General features: G+C 39.5%; 1 protein-coding gene and 1 long non-coding RNA gene across 3 annotated transcripts in view; one reads left to right on the top strand and one right to left on the bottom strand.

Moving 5' to 3' along the window:
• LOC109024754 (uncharacterized) overlaps window positions 1-8154 on the top strand; it is a 31675-nt gene extending 23521 nt beyond the window's left edge. For both annotated transcript variants that reach the window (XR_008675647.2, XR_004068510.3), the window contains exons 5-7: window positions 3537-3643; window positions 6701-6780; window positions 7911-8154. This is a non-coding gene — a long non-coding RNA (uncharacterized lncRNA). The remainder of the gene's footprint in view (window positions 1-3536; window positions 3644-6700; window positions 6781-7910) is intronic.
• Window positions 7658-20313, bottom strand: part of GRPR (gastrin releasing peptide receptor) — a 30096-nt gene continuing 17440 nt past the window's right edge. The window contains exons 2-3 of the mRNA XM_004063849.5: window positions 10696-11047; window positions 7658-9118 (exon numbers count right to left, since the gene is read on the bottom strand). Of these exons, the coding sequence (XP_004063897.1) occupies window positions 8729-9118; window positions 10696-11047 (742 nt within the window). The 3' untranslated portion in view covers window positions 7658-8728. The remainder of the gene's footprint in view (window positions 9119-10695; window positions 11048-20313) is intronic.

The raw sequence follows: 20313 nt of genomic DNA, 5'->3' as shown, positions 1-20313 counted from the left end.
AAGCCAGAGCCCCTCAACACCAGCCTGTGAAAGCAGCCAGGAGGGGGCTGTACCCTGCAAAGCCACAGGGACAGAGCTACCCAAGGCTGTGGGAGCCCACCTCTTGGATCAGTGTGACCGGGATGTAAGACATGAAGTCAAAGGAGATCATTTTGGAACTTTAAGGTGTAATGACTGCCCTGTTGGATTTCAGACTTGCCTGGAGCCTGTAGCCCCTTTGTTTTGGCACACTCAAGAGCTCCCTTGGCAAGGCTGTCAGTGTGCCTCTCAAAGAGTTTTGTGACTGCATCTGATAGACATCTCTGGTATTACCTCTTCTCACCTGGAGTACGGGGAGCTTGGACAGCCCTAATGTGCATCCACTGTAGCTGTGTCATTTCTTTGTCATCAGCTTATTTTGTTCACAACTTTGTGACTGTGGTATTTCTCATGCTGCCTAACGTTTGCCGTTGAGTATTTTAAATATTCCTAGAGACTTGATCACTGGCTTAGTCATTAGGCAGACTTCAAATAAGTGGAATTGGTGACAAAGAGAGAAAGAATTTGCTTCCTGACAACTGATCCTGCAGGAATGGATAAATGAACTAAATGCCAACTCTCCTCACTGTCTCTGGAACGCTAACCTTAGAATCAATTACTCTTTCTTCACAATAAGCAGGAGCCAAGATGGAAAGAAAAGTAGGCTTCAGGTAGTCAGTAGGCTAAACATCTGGAACTTTCAGCTAGACTTCTTCACTTTGATTTATAATTTGTGTGAGCTTTCCTGCTCTCTGATGCCTACGATTATCCCAGGAAACAGACACTCCCAAACTTTAATGTTCAAGTCCTAAAGAGAGCAATTTAGAATAACTGTCAATATTATAAAAGCATATGCTCTTTGTTTCTGCAGCTCTACATTGAAGAATTTTTCCTACAGCAACACTTGCTCATGCATGAAATTGTGTATGTTATTCATTGCAATATGGTTGATAATAGCCAGATATTGGAAGCAATCTGAAAGTTCATCAGTGGGAGATGGGTAAATAAATTAGGGGCTACTATGCCAGTGTAAGAAAGAATGAGGAAGTGCTTTATACAATAGTCCCCCCTTATCTGTGGAAGATATGTTCCAAGACCCCCAGTGGATGCCTGAAACCACAAATAGTACTGAGCCCTATAGATACTATCTTTGTTTCCTAAATGTACATATTTATTATAATGTTTAATTTATAAATTAGGCAAGGTAGCAAAATAACAACAAAAACTAACAAGAAAATCCAACAATTATAACAACATACTGTAATAAAAGTTATGTGAATGTGGTCTCTTTCTCCGAAAATATCTTATTGTATTGTACTTGGCTTTTTTCGGGCTGCAGTTGTCTGTGGGTAGCTGACATGGCAGAAAGTGAAACTGTGGATAAGGGGAGACTACTGTTTACCGATATGGAAAGATCTCTAAGATATGGTATTTAGTGAAGTAAACAAGGGGCAAACAACAATGTATATGCTACCATTTCTGTAAAATGGTGGTGGGCTTCAGGAAAACACAGATTTGTATTTATTCGCATATGTGTAAAAAATGTCCAGTAGTGTACACAAGTAAGAAACTAATAACAACATAACAATGGTCACTCCTTTGAAGGGTTTGGTAATGGGTGCAAAAACTGTACAGAGGGGACAATGGTAGCTGAGTAAGTTTTCACTGGATTCCTTTCTAGGCTTTTGGTTTTGGACCATGAGAATGGCTTACATATTCAAAAAGTAAGTACATATTTTAAAAATTTAATGAAACACCAGACCCCCAGCCTAAACACTGACATTGTTCCAAGTCAATAGAGGGTTGGGGAATCTGCATTTTGCAATGAGCAGCCTGGCTGATTCTGATGTAGCTGGTCCAAGGAACCAAGGAACTGTGGGGCACATAGCCACAGACTACGTTCATGCAACAACTATTTTTTATTGAACGTTGGATACATGTATCTGTCCATTTCACAAATTATGTTTTATTATATTAAAGAATAAACCTCATTTCTTCTACAACTTGCACATCCAGCTTACTATACACGGGATCTGACTTAATGTCATACAGACCACTTACGATGTGATAGAAGCATTGGAAGCATTTGTTGAAAAATAACAATTTCACTCAAAGCACACTTTATAGATAGAGTTTTACATGGTCACAGAGTTAAGTTTGCACATTTAAAGGGATCTGAGTCATTCATATTAATATTGTGAATTTCTTATAAATAATTCATTTGTTCAAGGAGTCCAGGCAAAGCCAAGCCGTGACATTATTTACACTAAATACCACACCTGGAACTTGTTCTGAGTTATTTAACACAGAGTACATTTTTCAATGCAATAAATATTTACAGTTAATAGTAGCAAGTACAATTATAATTTATGAAATATGAGTCTAATATTTAAAACAAAACATAAAATGACATTAAAGAAGTTTGTGCCATTTATTTTTACAACTCACCGAATTGACTGTTTTACGAATTTTATTACCCAAAACCCTACTGACTTGAATGCAAGAAAGGTTGTGTTTGAATCAGTAAAGCCCAGACTGCAGAAAAAAAAAAACTTTTAGAAGATAATGAGTTTTACTTTCTTAATGTTATACATGTATTATTAATGTCATTAGCTAAAATGGAAGCAAAGTTATGAAAATCTGGATTCACAACAGGCTCAAACTATATAATGTACCTTCAACATTGAAGTTCTGAGTTATGCCAACATTTTTAAGCTTGTCTGGGAGTTAATGAGGCCTTGAATATACGAGGTTTTACTGTCCATTAAAATTATTCTTTTAAAATGTCATAAAATTATGTGAGTCCTTTCATGTCATTATATGACTCTGTGAGTGAATTTTAAATTGGGGGAAAAAAGGCAAATAGTCTTATCTTCTAGAAATGTGAGCTCAGAGAGGGCCGAGAGACAAGTGGTGTCTGTGTTTAGAACAGGGCACCTAGGGCTGGGCACTCAGATACCTAAGTCCATATCTGAGTTTCTTATCTGTCCCCTTAGTCCAGGAGATGCTTTTCTGTTAGAGGCTATTTATGTAGCCTGGGTCCCCAGACTCTAGGAAACCAACCATTGTCGTATCTTACTCTATTTTGGGGAAAGTGGGGGCGTAGGTGGTTCTACCTCTACCTGACACTTCTTCTCCAACTAATTCTGATTCAAAGAAAGATGGCTAGATTCGCTGTTCTCATTTGGGTTTTCTCTCTAACTTGGTCCTTAGCAAGTTTTTTTCTCTCCTCAGACACAGAACTAGGTGGGAAATTCTTCCCAGGGCTTCCAGTTACAAGTGAATTGTGTCTCTGAGTCGGGGAGAAGGAGGGTGCGAACAACTGACCTAAGGGACTTTCTCATTCACCCACTCTGTGCTGCATTTCAGCCTCTGCCCTCAACAATTCCTTAAACTAGGTGCCTCAATGCTCTTTGCATACATTCTTTGACTCTATCATTAGTTCAGGTCTCTGGACAAAACCTAGAATAGGGAGTGGAGTTTTCTTCTAAGTACTGTGAACTTAATTTTTCACACAGGTGGGATTTGGGAAGCAATGCTAAGCAGTGGAATGGACATCGACATAGAGAGATCAGCTCCACACTTATACTCCACCACTCAACTTCCCCATGTGACTTGAGGATCAGTAAGTAATCTCCCTGCCACGGCTTCATGTGCCCAGCACTGGACTTGGCACATTGTCAGTGTTTGGTGAAGTTGAGCCCCTTCCTTTCCAGCACTTCCAGAGCCACAGCACTCCATTCAGGTTTTGGTCAAATTTGGTGTATTTCTTGGCCAGTGTCTTTGCTCCCAAGGATCCCACCCTTCTTTGTCTTAGCCTTCCATTTCATTGTGGCATTGAATGTTGTGCCCACCAATATGTCTCTCCTGGGGCAGCCCACAATGACCCTGTCCACTCCCTTGTGCCAAGTTAAACAGATTCACTTTGGGGACAAGAGAATACCCTGTAAAGTGGAGAAGTGATGATCAGCACTGCTCTTCAGTATAACTGAATAGCCCATGGGAATGAAGTACAGTTAGTTCACCTCGAAACAATATGAAATCAGATTAAGCTGAACCAGATGAAATTGCCTTTTTGTAGTTCGAAAATGGCCCAATCTTAACAGTTTCATGTTTCAGCCTCATAGTTCCATGGGCCTTTTAATATAATGGTAGATGGTCACATTTCCATAGTAAAGGATGTAAAGCAGCTCTTTGGCCAGCGGGGAAGGCTTGGATGAAATGAGGTAATGAGTATAAAAGTACTTTATAGACCATGAACACTAGGTAAATGCAATGTTTTTAAAAAAATTAGTCATGGACATGATTCCACAGTAATATTCTAACCCAGGGATTCTTAAATTTAACATATGTGCAACACTGAAGCTTTTTAAAAATTTAGATACATTCTACTGAATGAATTTCTAATGTGAAGTCTCATAAGAGAAAAGTCTGTTCTCAGTGTGTTATTTGTTGATTGCTCTGAATATATTCAGCTGGACTTAATGCTTGGCCGCCTGCAATATAACAAAGGGTGTTTCTGAAGGCCAAAGTTACAGTAAGAGATTGTGAGATAGTGAAATTGTCGTGTGTGTTTGGGAAGTGTGTGTCTGGGTGTGGGCTAGGAGAAATGACTATCCAGATACGGAATAAAGTAGAGCTTGGTAAGCCTTGGTTTCATCGAACAGTGTGCACAAAGCCTAGGCCCATGAAAACCTAGGCCCAAGAAAGATTATTTAATCCCTTTGTTTTCCGCTGTTAATCTATTTCATAAGAATACAGCCAAAAATTAGACAAGTGTACAAAAGGTGCTCCATTCCCCCAGAAACCCAGGGATAATTCTAAGCTACTCTCTAACAATAGCTACCTCCTGTTGTGGATGTGAAGAGCACAAATGGCAAGAAAGTTTGCACCCTTCCCATCTCACCACGATACAAGTGGATGGCTCTTCATTCAGCTCCCATACAGTCAGCTTCCCAGGGCGATGGTTTCTAGCTGGCTTCCAGGAACAGTGACTTAGCCACCTTTTAGTCCACAGATGATGCCATTCAATGTGTACTCCCCAAACAAAGTTAATCTCTATTACCAGAAGCTACTTGATGCATGAAGACACTTTGAAACAAATAACCAACTGCTGCTTTTGACATGAATGAAGACTTAACAATGCAAGGATGCTCATGTGCTATTGTCAAGTTCATTTATTTCTGTTCAGTGTTCATTTTCATAACAAGATGAGCTTGGTTCATCTGCAGCAGCCCCTAAACAGTTTATTTACCTAGGGGTTCTCCATCCTCCCGGATGGAACCAAATTGTTTGTGGACAAAGAGGGAAATCCAGAGCTTGTTAATGAGGCGGAAGGCAGGTTCAGTGTGAGAGTGAAGGCAGTCAAAAAAACAGGGTTTAGCCATCCACATTTATGGAGAATCAACAAATCAACAACAGGGAGGGGCCCTGTCTTCACTAAGCAGGGAGGATCTTCTTGTTAAAGAATATCACTCCCAATAGCAACTGCACCTTCCCTGCCAGCAGCAGCCGTTGGTGGGAAGATTGCTTTGTTTATTGCTTAATCTATCACTGTTGAGCTGCCTGCCTCAGGGAGGCTCAATTTAAGATAGATTGAAAGGTAGTGTCTGTCAATTGAATAAACACAGATGGTTTTCCACAGCAAAAATTGATTTTTTTTTCTTGCCAAAGACATAAGTGCTAAACGTGATTATCTTTGGAAGCCAGGCGTGAAATGTCTCAGCTCCAGCCCCTGCCACACTCTGCTTTGGCAGAGAAGTGATACACGTGGGGACTTGGGTCTCTCTCACGTAATTTTAGGTTCTTGAGGTGGAATAAAATAATAAAATTTTGACTTCCCTAGAGAAGGGCCCAACTATGCCCTTCCTGGTAAGAAGGTCTAAGTCAATCCATTAGTTGATTCACAGAATAGTTTTACCAGTCCTTGGTCACTGGCTGGCAAAGGCCTCCTTCAATCCTTTCATTTAAGAGTCTCGAAGAAGTAGTAAGATTTGGCCGGGCACAGTGGCTCATGCCTGTAATCCCAGCACTTTGGGAGGCCAAGGTGGGTGGATCACCTGCGGTCGGGAGTTCGAGACCAGCATGACCAACGTGGAGAAACCCCGTCTCTACTAAAAAAATACAAAATTAGCTGGGCATGGTGGGGCATGCTTGTAATCCCAGCTACTTGGGAGGCTGAGGCAGGAGAATCCCATGAACCCAGAAGGCAGAGGTTGTGGTGAGCCCAGATAGTGCCATTGCACTCCAGTCTGGGCAACAAGAGCGAAACTCCATCTCAAAAAAAAAAGTAATAAGATTCGCCTAAGGACACACAGCTACACCTAGACCTCTATCTCCTCACTCTTTGTCCAGAAGCTAGGAAGAAGACCACACACAATCTATGCCATGATGTTAACTGAAGGAGACATGAAGATGAGCTCTACTCCCAAAATGTCTCTGGAAGCAGGTAGATCAGAGATGCCTGAACAAGTTATGCTAGGTATTCAAAAGGCTATACATGTTAGCAACTAACTAAGCATAGAGTCATTTATATTCAAGGGTTTTGAAGAAAGCCAAGGGCAAAATTGTGGAACACTAGTTCAAAATAACAGATTCATGAAGGTTGAAGAAGGGTGAATAGGAAGAGTATCCTTTGTATAATGAGAAGACTCAGCAATATGTTTTCTTATGTCTCTTACAGCTCTAACTCCAAAACATAGCAAGCTCGCGGAACATCATTCATGCAAAGTATTCCAAGGAGCCCCTTGAAGCAACAGAATGGTCTGTCTCCTTTCATACCACTAATGCGAACACAAATATAGAATAGCGGTTGATTTCCAAAGAGTTGTTGTTGCAAGGGTAGCAGAAGTGAGGCTACTGTGACCAAATGGGCTACAGAAAGGCTGCAAAGACAGAACTAGAGACGATGAAGAGACTCAGAATTTTAGCGATAGACAAGACCTTAGCACTGTCTTCTCAGTCTAGAGATGAAAACAAGAGTCTAGACAAGTGAAATTGATAGCCAGAGTGATATAGCTAGAGGCAGAGTTGGACTGTCAAGCTAGAAATCTTGGTTCTTTAAGCTATACTATCTGTCTTGCTTTTCAAACTGTTCAATGTAATTATGGACTACCAGGAAAGCAGGTTTGTACAGTACAGACGAGCACGTAGCAAGCAGAATTGAAATTTCATTCTGTTTTGGTCCCAACTCCTAAAGCTCCATAGACAGTGGGCACTTCTTCATATCAAGAGACAAGAATCTTTTCATATGTGCCATGTGAAAATGAGAGCCAACTGTTTGTATCTCATCTGGATAGAGAAAACCTAAATTAAAATTGTCTTAGAATTTTAATGTGTAAGGGCACATTTGTAAAATTTGAATTTATTTGAAAGTGGGTTAATATGTTTGCAACCTGTCAAAATTGCCCTCTTTGAGTGAAGAAAAACTCGATTCAGGGTTTCTAAAGTAAGGGAATCAAATCTTTTTAGAGCCAACTAAACTCACTTAGAAAAAGAAAAATATTTCAGCCAAGTCTTTTTCTGCACATGGCTCTTTCATAAATACTCTTCTTAAGTAGAAACAAGTCTGTAGCTGTTTTTCAATCAGTTCTTAAAGTTAAGACCCCTGTGACTTTCTTATACATATTCAGACAAAAAATACGTGTTACTGAAATTTTATTCACTTCCTCCCACAAACGTTAGAAGCATACATTAAATATAAACATGTTCCTATTTCTACTCAGATACAATCCCTTCTTTCTTATAGTGAAACTACTGATTCAGTGTAGCAGTCAAAGACAAATCTAAGTAAATACATTTGACTCAAAACCTATGTATCAAGAATAAATACTGTACTTTATGCATTTATAGATATTTGATTAATTAATAGCATGATTTTTTTTTCCTAAAAGGATTTCTCTTCTATGGTGGAATGGCACCCTGGATGATTAAAACCGTAGCAGCAAACAAAACCTCCATCAAGTAAGAATTCAGAGTGTGAGATATCACGCACAGCCACGTGTAGATCTTTATATACGTGTCAATGTGTTTGGTTGTATTTTTGCTTTAAAAGTATGTATTGAGCATTTCTTCTAGGTCCTCAGTAACATCTTTTTTTTAAAAAAATAAATGCTTAGGGAATTGTTTTATATTAAACTCGCTTCCATTGTTATCAACTTGGAGAGTGTCCCTCATACATGGAGCTCTTTCACAGGATTGACTTTTCATATTAGGAGTGTAAATAAAAGTTGTTCCTTGGTTTGTGTATTACAGATATTCCTGAAAACAAAGTCAAGTTATATTTCTAAAGTACTAGCGTCTGCTTAAAGAAATGACAAGGTGAAGTCTTTCACAAAGTAAGCATTCAATGTATGATTTCTCTGCTATGTAAATCTGGTTGTTCATACAGTTTCTATGACATAATTGGCCACGACCATTTAACAGGGCTTGATGCTTAAAAAATAATTTTCTACTTGTTCCCTTTTCTGAAAAGGGAAGGTTTGCTTCACATCAGAAGAAACGTTCACAAGTTGAAATGAAAAACTTAAGACTTGATGGCTTCTTTCAAAATATAATGGTGATCCATCATTTGGGCCTCCCCACCCCCACCTACACCACTCAGGAGCATTCTGAAGGGTCTTTGGAGGGCACAGACACAACAATGGATGCAAGGGTTCCTGTCTAGCCATAAAGCAAAACCGTCCCTCAGGGGGCAAAATCAAGGGTCAATCTAGACATACCGCTCGTGACAGATGTTTCCATTGATGAGGCTAAAGGTGGCCACGGAGGGGTTGGTACTCTTGAGGGAGGTCATGCAGGTTGTACTCCTTCCAGTGCTGTGAGACCGGATGATCAGGCCAGGCTGACAACAGAGGAGCTGAGTGTTGAACTGTTTCCTGAAACTCTTGCTCAGCAGGTAGAGGGCAAAGGGGTTCACGCAGGAGTTGGTGAAGGCCAGGAGGCGGGCACAGATGCTGGTGACAAAGTGGAGCATGGAGGTGTCCACCTCAGAGTAGTGGTAGGAGCGGTACAGGTAGATGACGTGATTGGGGAGCCAGCAGAAGGCGAACAGGCCCACAAACACCAGCACTGTCTTGGCAAGTCGCTTCCGGGATTCAATCTAAGGAGAGAGTCATATGGAGAGAGACAGAGGAACCAAGGGACAGTGTCAGAAGAATGCAGAGAGACAAAGATTCAGGCAGAGAAAGAGAAAGGGAAAAACAATTAGGGCAATAGAGGAGTTCACAAAGCCACAGAAAAAGAGTTCAATAGGAGAGGGCAAGAGAGAATCCAGTAAAGTGAGAGAAAGGCAACAGAAACAGACAGAAAAGAAAAAAAAAGAGTCAGAAACACAGAAATGGATGAGCCAGCAAGCAGAAACCCACGAGGAAGAATACAGTTAGAACATACCACTGAGAACAGATCTTTAAACAAAGTTGATTACATGTTTGAATGGATTGCAACATGAACTTCTAATAAGTGCCCCCTTTTTCCTCAGGAGAGCATTGGTGCAGTTTATCAGCCATACTACTTCATGTCTTTCTTTTCTCCACAGTTAATAATTTCTTATTCCCTCTGATGCTCAAAAAGAGCAGCCAGCTTTGTTCTTCTTCATTGGCTAAACCAAGATAACTCTCTATTATTATGATTTTAAAATCTTGAGTTATCTCTGGACTACAGTCTATAGAAAGAGACTGTGGCAAAGAGGGATGGGCATCTCCTTTTGCTCCCAACTCCATCCACTACCTCAAGGGGAAACATGTTTCTCCATAAAGAGTTTGGGGTACAACGGATGTTGGCTAATGAGAGGTTTTTCAAGTAGGAAGGTAGTTTCATTAGAAACTGCCACTCTTCCCCCACAACTGAGACAAATATATAAATAATGAACGTTAAAGGGTAAGGTCTCCAAGTGAGTCAGCTATTCACTGAAATGGAGCATCCATCATAGATGCTACATGATCTACACCTGGGCTAGAAGGCAAGCACTGACAAAGAGGAGGAAGCCGGAGCCCTTGCTTTCTACCATTTGTAACTCAAAGATGAAATTATGGAGTGTTATGGGGGATAAGAAAGAGAGTCTAATCATATGGAGGGCATCTTGCATGCTGGGCACTATAGGCCTTACATATACTCTCTCGTAATCTTCTTCCAATAGTTTTACAATGCAGGGATTATAAGCCTATCTGATAGGTAAGAAAACTGTGGCTCAGAGAGGCTGAATACATCATGCGGCTTGGACTTGAGCCCAAATCAGTGTGAGCCTATCCTAATCAAACTACTCTTTTTCTTCAACTGCCCTCACTTTCCAGCCTCCTCTGCTTTGTCTCCATGTGGTAATCCTCTTTCTAGGCAAACAATGTGACTGGAGTTTAAAGAAGTCACATCCCCATGAGCTTCAAAGCTTTATTTATTTATTTTAAAAATACAACTCTTTTTCAGATTATTTCTCCAAAAGAAACCCACACTTGAAATATTTCAGGTTCACAACACCTCCCTAGCTTAGGTCTTTAACAGGAGAATAAGACTATAAAGAACACCTTGGGTTTCCATGGCTAGGCATTTCCATTTAGCATCTGGCCACACATCACCCACCTCATCTAATTGCAGATTCAAGTGTCATGGCTTGTCAGTGGGGTCCAAAAGAAATGCAAGGGATTATATCCCCAAGGAGGAAATGAATCAATCCTGAGCACCTACCTGCTTCTTGACATGTATATTCCCTTCCACGGGAAGATTGTAAGCACTCTGGATCAGATTTTTAGCAATGAAGTAGTAGTAAACAGAGATGATCGACAGTGGGATGACGTAGAAGACCAGAAAGGAAGCCATAGAATGGATTTTGGGGTGAAGCTCATTAGAGTGTGGGTATGGGGCACAGCTAATGAAGGTCTGGTTGGTGCTTTCCTCATGGAAGGGATGGAGGTCAGAAAACACGGCCTCTGGAATGGCCAGCAGCATGGAGATGATCCAGATAAAGGCGGCTTTGAGGCAGATCTTCATCAGGGCATGAGAGGCCTGGATATCCATTGGCCGGACAATGGCTTTGTATCTAGGGCAGGAAAGAAGGATCCCCATCAGTTGCATAATATTATTCTGAATACCAGGGCCAGGACTAAGTTGAGGCAAGCGAGACACCTGGCGTACAATATTTAAGGAGGTGCTCACTTTCGGGTCCTGAGGGTGCCGACTCTGAGCTCTGTGACCCTGAGAGTGAGTGCCTCCTTAAATTTTGTACTCCAAATAGCCACTTGCCTCATTCTAATCTAGCCCTGAAGGATGCCTTCTCTTCTCTCCAGAAGTACCATTCCGCTTATATTCTCTTTTTGTCTTAATTTAAAGCCAATTAAAAATAAATAAATAAAAATTGTATAGATTTACTGTATACAACATGGTGTTTTAAAATATGTATACATTGTGGAATGACTAGATTGAGCTAATTAACATATACTTTACCTCACATACTTATCTTTTTAAAATGAGAACACTTAAAATCGACTCAGCAATTTTCGAGTGTGCAATACATTGTTATTAACTATAGTCACCATGTTGTACAATTCACACTCTCTCTTGATTTTAAGAATACCTCTTAGAAAAGCTGAATTTCCCTTTGTTTTTCTTCTTAAATCATAGAAATTAATAACAAGGCATGTTGCTAGTTAAAGGACACAGAGACAAGGAGGTTGGCTTTTTTTTTTGGCAAAACCTTCATTTTGAGTATTCAGATCCACTTCAGGGAACCTTAAGTCGTTGAGTATTTTAAATATGCCTCTTTTCTTTTTCAAAGTATGCATAATAAATGGTCCCTTGAAAAAGTAATACCCAGGAGAATCCCTGTAATTTTCACATTGATTTTTCCCTTGCCTTCCTGATCTCAGCCTTATCTTCTCTTGAAGTATTTAGGTTCTTCCTGGTTTGTGAGCTATTTGTGCCCATGTCTTGGGTTGAGTATTCTGGGAAGCAGACACTGAGATGAAGTAAGAAATACAAGTTTTACTGAGGAGCAATACCTGTGAAAGGAAAAAGGGGAGGAAGTAGGATAGAAAGAGGGAGCTTCTCAGGTCTACACCAGCGAGGATGACTAAACATCTTGGTTTGCCTGGAAATTTTCCAGTTTTAGCATGGTAAATCCTACATCCTGGGAAATCTCTCAGTCCAAGCAAACTGGGATAGCTGGTCATTCTACGCTAGCCTAACAGGAAGCTTAGGAACAAAGATTACCCAATGGGGAAGTCCTGCTTTGGGTGGAAATTGCCAGGCCCATGTATAATCACCTTGCTTAGTCATTGCATGGGGTCACCCCAGGAAGAATGTGATCTCAGTTACCACCTGGCTCAGTCACTGGGCAGGAACCACCCAAAAGAACATGACCACAGCTTGAAAGCTGAAGTGGACCCTGAAAGAGCTGGTAGTTGGAGGCTTCAGCTAACCACACCCCCTGCAGCTGGGCAAGTCTCTTCTTCAAGGGAGGTCTGAGCAGCACATCTCCATGTCTGCACACTCCCCATACGGTCTCTAGCACGGTGAGTGACAAGACAAGGGCACCATTATCTTGCGTACACCTGTCTGAGAACCCACCAGAGGATGAGCCTTTGGTGGGCAAAGAGTATGTCTTTTTCCATGTTGGAATCTGCCAGCACTGTGATTTGCACACACTCCACAAAAGTTTGTTCAATTGAACATGAGCTACTATAATGTGGAAGTTGATATGAGTTGAGACCAACTCATATCAGGGTGTTTATTGCTGAAAATGCTGTGTTTAAACTGGACTCTACTTATGATACTCTTTTATATCATGGACTTCAGGGAAGGGGAATACTTATTTCCACTTGTTTTCATGTTGATTAGACCTCCATTGGTTTACCACTCTTGGCTGCACCCTGACTCCTCACTCACTTTCCTCCTCCTACCAGGGAAGGGGGAATGAATTATTCAGTGGCAAGTTTGGGAAAAAGAACCTGGCTTGTGCATTGGGCTCAGGGAGGACTATGGTTGTTTAACTGGCCCTGTCTAGAGGAATGGCAAGTGTAATATAGAAGATAAGAGAGTGTCTGCAAGTTCATTATTGCTATAGACCTGAGTTACATTCCCCAAACAGCTTTATCAGACATAGATGCAACTATTTTTATCATAGTCTCTCTGATTCCTTTATCTGGCTTTTTGTTCTCAAATTAGGTAGGGAAGAGAGGGCTATTATTTATTAAACATCCCCAAACCCCAAAATTCCAGAACAATACTACAGTCCTGCTTCAGTGTACCTGTATTTGCTTTATTTTTAAACAAATACAAATAAAAATAAAAATTTAAAATAAAGTTCTATTTTCTTTTGGATCTTCTTTATTCATTAGCCATTTTAAACATTTTCCTAGCTTAGAATGTAGGCAAGAAATTGGTATCTTTAATTAAAGGTATGAGAACATCTTCAGCCAAAGATGCATATGGCTAAAGATATCACTAATAAATTTGTTAGAGATAAAATGATAACTAAGACTTCTATCTGCATTTTCTGGCAGATAGCAGTCATAATTACCACTAACTCTCTGAGTAAAGGTGATTCACTCAGTCAGAAACCAGAGTAAATGGCTTACTTCCTTCTCTTTTAGGAATCTTGTCTTCCTACGTGCAAAATACCATGGAAACTATGCTCTTTCTTTTAAATTCACAACTTTTAAAATATAAAATATAGTATAAAGCATTTATAGTTTTACTAGAAAATTAATTTGAATCTAAATCTAATTAAGCCTCTAGATTTATGTGCCAGTCTTCAGGAAATATGGTGATAGAAGGACCTACTAAATGATGCTATAAGGATACAATCAGCCAAATTCTGAATTGGAAAATCCTACACGAATAATTACCCCATTTTTTTTTCAACAAATATATGGCATAGAAAATGAGAGAATGGTTATAGACTGACTGAAAGACATATCAACCAAATGCAACGTGTAGGCTCCTTTTGGATTTTGAGTCAAACCAAACAACAATAAAAAGATATTTGTGAAATAAATATTGAAGAAAATAAAATATAAATGTACTATTGGTGATATCAAGGAATTATTTTTAATGTATTGAGTGTGATAAGGGTATTGCGACTATGTGTTTCTTAAAAGACCTTGTTTATAAAAGACACATGCTAAAGTATTTACCAGTGAAATAATATAACATCTAGTATTTGCTTTAAAGTATTGACATATTCATATATCACTTGTGCAATTAAAAATAAGTTAAAATGCATTGCAAACAATTTTCTGTTGTGGTATGTTCAGAACATAGCAAATAAATGAAAGAAATCCCATTTACTAAGCTCTTGCCTTTTTCCAAGCAGAGAATAGAATCTATATTATCTCATTTATATTCCAGACAACTCCAATAGGTAGACATTATTATCTCCACTCTGCAGATGGGAAATTGAAGCTCAGTTTAAGAGGTGGTAGAGTCAACATTCAATTTAGAACCAATGTTTTTTAGAACACCACAGTTCTTTCAGAAGAGAGCTTTGGGTAAATTCTTCCTAGAGGGAGAGAAATAGACCAGATGTTTCTCAAATGTATGTAGAACATACAAAATGTTTCCTGCAAGTCTAATGGTTCTGCATAGCATGGAGCATATCAGTCTATTTCCTCTTCTGGCCTAGATTGCTCTGCCCAGAGCTCCCAATGCAGGGAGACACCACAGGGTAGTTCCTGTTTAGGAGCGATGGCTGGTTGGATTGGAGTAGATACCCGATCTAAACCAGCCAATGAACTGCCTGGCTAGCTACTAAAGAGATTCTCTTTCTCTTAAGCATTTAAATGGAAAAATAGAGAGAATATAGTTAGTAATAGATGCTGGAAATATAAGATTTTGATGTCAAGGAAAAGATCAGGGCAGCTATATTTAAACATGCAGAAGATGAATAAGCTGAGTAAATGGACTGAGAGAAAAAAAATGAAGCAGACTTAAGAGGAGAAGCTGAGATAATGTGGCCCTAAGTCATACAGAGGGTATGGTTTCTGGCTTATGTACTAGTTTTGAATGTACAAGAGATGTCCTATTATAATTTTACAATACTACCATCCCCTTTTTCCTTCAGTTAGTTTGAGTGGCTTCTGTTCTTTGCCAACAAAAGAGCCTTATCTAAAACAATTAGATGTGATAACCCTTTAAAGTTATCACCAGATTTAGTTCCAAGATCATTTTGCATAGATCATTCCCCACTTGCTACCCTCTGAAAGAATGAGCTGTCCACTTTCCATTGTACTCAAGAGATAGACTAGTCTATGCCTCATTCCTAGATTTTCCATTGCTTTCCTGTTTCCCTCCTTCCATCATGCCCAATTCCAGATTCTTGATTCATTTAAATCCAATCCTTCCAAATTTCAGTTTAAGTATCATCTTGATGAAGTTTTGCTGACCAATCTAGGCCTTAATAGTTCCCATTCTTTCTCCCAACCTGTCTGACTTTTATGACAAGATTATCAACTCCTCTCATTTTCTGCTTATTATGCACTACCTTGAATTGTTTGCTAGTTTTCTATGGGTATGTCTTTTCTTTCTTCTTCCATTTTTAAGTTTTGTAGGTACATGGTAGGTATATGTATTTATGGGGTACATGAGATGTTTTGGTACAAGCATGCAATGCATAATAATCACATCATGTAGAATGGGGTATCCATCCCCTCAAGCATTTATCCTTAGTGTAAAAAGCAATCCAATTATACTCTTTCAGTTATTTTAAAATGTACAATTAAATTATTATTGACTATAGTCACCCTGTTGTGCTGACAAATAGTAGGTTTTATTCATTCTTTCTAATTAGTTTTTGTACCCATTAACCACCACTGCCTCCCGCCTATCCCACTACCCTTCTCAGCCTCTGGTAACCATCCTTCTACTCTCCATGTCCATGAATTCAATTGTTTTGATTTTTAAATCTCCCAAATAAGTGAGAGCACGCAATGTTTGTCTTTCTGTGTCTGACTTATTTCACTAACAAAATGATCTTCAGTTCCATCCATGTTATTGCAAATGACAGGATCTCATTCTTTTTTAGGGCTGAATAGTACTCCACTGTGTATATGTACCACATTTTCTTTATCCAGTCATCTGTTGATGGACGTTTAGTGTGCTTCCTAATCTTGGCTATTGTGAAGAGTGCTGCAACAAACATGGGAGTGCAGATATCTCTTAGATATACTGATTTCCTTTCTTTTGGGTATATACCCAGCAGGATTGCTGGATCATATGTTAGCTCTATTTTTAGCTTTTTGAGGAAACTCCAAACTGTTCTTCATGGTGGTTATACTAATTTACATTCTATAGGTATGTCTTTTCTACCTGACTTTTTCTTAATTTTCCTGAGGTCAGAAGCTTACATCCTTTCCTCTTCTCTTTTTCCTGTCTCACTAAAAATGTTCCAGGTTCCTTGCTCTGCAAATCACTTATTTCAAAGTAGGGACTCGGCAAATACTTGCTAATTAATTGATGATTAGTATGTGACTTGCTGATGTGTCTCTTATTTCCAACTTCTCACAAATGAGAGAGAGAAGTTTCCCTTTTACACATTAAGTCAGTAAAAATCATTCTTCAATAGACTGACAAATTTGGTCCTCTGACAATATGGGGCTCAAACAATTGTTTCCCACTTCTGAAAACATCTGTGCTTCATTTTTCTTATACAAACATTGGAAAGGTCACAAAACGTTCTCTGTGGCAAGATTAATTCGTCAAAGAGATTCTTGGCAACTAGAAGTAGCTGGCTGCCACACTCTGGGTTGGAAACCTTTGCCCACAGAAAGGTATGTCTTTTATTCAAATATGGGCAGTTTGTTTATTTTTAAGGATCCAGCATTTCAGCCCTTATTTGTCCATAATTACCTACGGAAGTCTGTAGGAATTGTTGCACTACAATATTTTTAAAACTCCACTGCAATCCTAATGTATACTGTGTGGAGAATACTGAGGTGAAGACGATAATTAAACGAACTAAATGGTCTCTAGGGTAACTGACACATTGCCTGCCTTAAAATTAGAATTCTACCTGATGAGATTTGACAAAACTACTAAACATCAGCTTTATTTTCTCCTGAGAATAGCACCAAGAATTTTTCTGAACAAGTAAGGCAATTATTAGCTGGCTTGTATGATAATTATAACCCAGAGCAATGGAATCTTATCTCTCTGAGCTATTACTCCACAAATGGAGAACTTACTGGTCTTTGGTGCCAATCCAACTGTTATCTTTAAGTATGTAACAGATTGCAGTTATGCTTTTCTGTTTTCTCCAGGATAAATAACTCCAATGCTCCTTTTCACCTCTTCTTAATATACTCTAGTTTCCTCTGGGCTCCAATGCAGACCTAGGATCAAGAGATGTAGTTCCTAATGGTGATTCTCCCAACTAGTTGTATGGTCTTGGATGAATCGTGGACTCTGCACTTCAGTATTCTCATCCTTGAACAGGAGACAATTCTTTACTGACAAGGAGCTTGTGGGGATATGTTAACAAAATAGCTAGAAAGAACCCTCTAGATATTAGGTATTACATTCCCCATTACTTTAAGAACTGAGGTGCTACACTGAATGAACAAACAGAACTCACATCCCACTTCGCTATTCTACCCTCCAAAAGGGACTTGCAATTCTTAGCCTCAAGCTTTTGAGGAACCTCTAAAGAAAGGAGTAAGGAGTCTTTGTGGTAATTTCAAGTAATATTGACAACATCGATGAGGGAAGACTGGGGAGAAGTGGAATAAAGCCACATCCTGTTAGAGAAGCTAAGGAAGAGTCAAAAGGTATTCCTCCAATAGGAACGAACAAAGGAAGGAGAGCAGGGAGGTTCTAGAACTTTGGGTGGCTTGTTGCATTTGGGGAATATTAATATTTGGGAATCTTCAGGTTGTTTACTCCGGCAGTCCTCCATCTTTTGGCTCCTTTTCTTCATTGCTTTAATTTGTGCGTGAGTACCAACTTCTTGGAAAACCTCAATGATTCAGAGAGACTGCAGAAGCTAAGTTGGGGAAAAGAAATGTCTTGGGATTTGCTTTTGGCTCAACAGGGAGAGGTAAAGTGTTGGAGAGGGGTGAAACTTTAGTTTTTCCCACCAGGATGGGTAAAAAAGAGCAGTAATATGGGGCAGGAGAGAATTTCTGTCCCTGCATGGAGGGAACAAGCTTTCAGCTTTATAGCTCACAGGTCTGAGTGTGTGATCAACAGGGCATGGAGGGGTGAAGAGCTCCAGCAAAAGGGCAATTAAATAAATAATTCCCCAACTTTTCTGTTGTCAGACATGAGCAGGAATGCCTGAGGGACTAAAAGGAAAAGAGCAGAATCACTGGGGAAATAAGGGGATGGAAGGAGGGGAAGAGAAAAAAAAGGAACAAGAGAAAAAGAAAGGAAATTTGAGGATAGGAGAGAAGGAGGCAAGGGAGAGGAGATGAGAGGGGAGAAGACAGAAGAGATGGAGAAGAGAAGAAAGGAACAAAAGTTATATTCCAGCTAGCAACACAAGTTGGGCCAGTTCCCTGCAGACACATTCATCTGGACCTTGTCAGTCTACTCGGATGCCCAAGAAGAAGCTGGAATAAGGGTGGTGGGAAGTTGGAGGGGGAGTGGGGGCACTTAGGCAAGTATACCAACCCCCATTCTTTAAAAATCCTTGAAGAACAGAGCTTTAAGAAAGTAATAACAAATTGAACATACACCTACATTGTATGTATGTTAATGTATAAATTATATATATGTACTACTGTACTAATATATTAGGTACAATTTCATTCTATATTACCAGGAATTATTGTTAATTTCATTCAATGTGATGGTGGCATTGGGTTGTGTAGAAGACTACCTTTGTTCTCAGAAAATATACACTGAAATACTTAGGGGTGAAAGGTGAGGATGTTTGCACCTTACTTTCCAAAGCTCAGCAAAACAAAACACAACAACATACACACAGAAAGAAAGAGAGAAAAAAAATCTAGGAAATGGTAATTGCTGAATGTGGGTGGGTATTATACAAGAGTTCATAAACAAGTCAGGGAGAAAACATATGCTAAAATGTAGAATTTTTAAAAGATGAGCTAACAGTAAAATAAAATTTTAAAGACTACTTTAAATATTTTTTGTTAAATATTTTATCCTAGTTTATTGTCAGTGAACCTTTTGCCACCAGAAAAGCTTATTATAACTGTGATGTGATTGAATGTGTCATATCTGATTAGAGCCTATACCGGGAATGAGAGAAGTGTCTTCTCTGTTATATTCATATTACTCTCTTGGGCTTGCAATTTTAATATCATCTACAATCTGTGGGGTTTGGTTTTGTCTATTTTGTTTCAGCAGGAATATTTTTAAGCCACTTGCCCATTTGAAGAGGTTAGTTTAATTAAAACTAGATTATGCACAACAAGCATCACTTGGCAATGCCTTCCCTTAAGCTAAAAGTGCAAAGAAGAGTAAGGGTGTCCTATTTGAGCCTTCTAGATAGTGGGCCACTCACTCCTGCTGCCTGAGCCACATGTGATAAGGAATCCTCTGATGTGGGTGAGCCTCAATTTGGATACTACATATTACTCATGTTTAATTCATCCTTCTATTAAAATAAAAATCAATATAAATAGAGGCTTTAGTACTTTCCTCCCTTATCTCTCAGATCAGGCCACACCTCTCTGGGAGCATGTGAAGTTCACTTTGGGGTTCATTGTCCCAGAAGACACTTTCCAGAAAATTTGGCTAAGGTTTCAAAGGTTCTCTTCACCCCCATATACATGCCTTGCAATTCCCTATGGCCTGAGGCCTAGAGCAGTGTCTGGGCTCTTTAAAATATTCAGAGGCCTCAGGGCCAGCAGTGGTCATCTGAGTGAGACCTTGACCTTAGAGCCAAGGTGAAAAATGGCACCAGTGAAGGACTAGAAACCAGAGGCTGGAACAAGGCTAGAGAAAGAGCTACTGACATTGAGAAGGTACTGATCCTGGGATATGAGGGATGTAGAAGCTTAGGGATAAAATGGAAAGAGAGATGCAATTAGTTGTTGGACATCTTATGGCACTTTCTCATAAGGAGTTGGGCAACTATTGACCCTTGGGCCAAAAATGAGTTTCAGCAGAGTGATCCAATTTCAAAGCTCAATGCTAATCCTGTAAGGGAGCCCATCAGAAAGGTATATGCAGGATGAAATATTACAGTTGCCAGTGGATATGTTTGAAATCACAAAGGAAAGTAGTAATCCATTTAATTTCAGTAGGTGTTCAAACATCCTGGCACACATTGTTCATTCCTCAAAAATGTTATGGAGGAAGAACATGTATTTATAACTTGTTAAAATTTTATGAGCCAAAATG

This window comes from Gorilla gorilla, chromosome X, assembly GCF_029281585.2.
Source record: "Gorilla gorilla gorilla isolate KB3781 chromosome X, NHGRI_mGorGor1-v2.1_pri, whole genome shotgun sequence".
NCBI lineage: Eukaryota > Metazoa > Chordata > Mammalia > Primates > Hominidae > Gorilla > Gorilla gorilla.
This window is presented reverse-complemented; position numbering and strand designations above follow the sequence as displayed.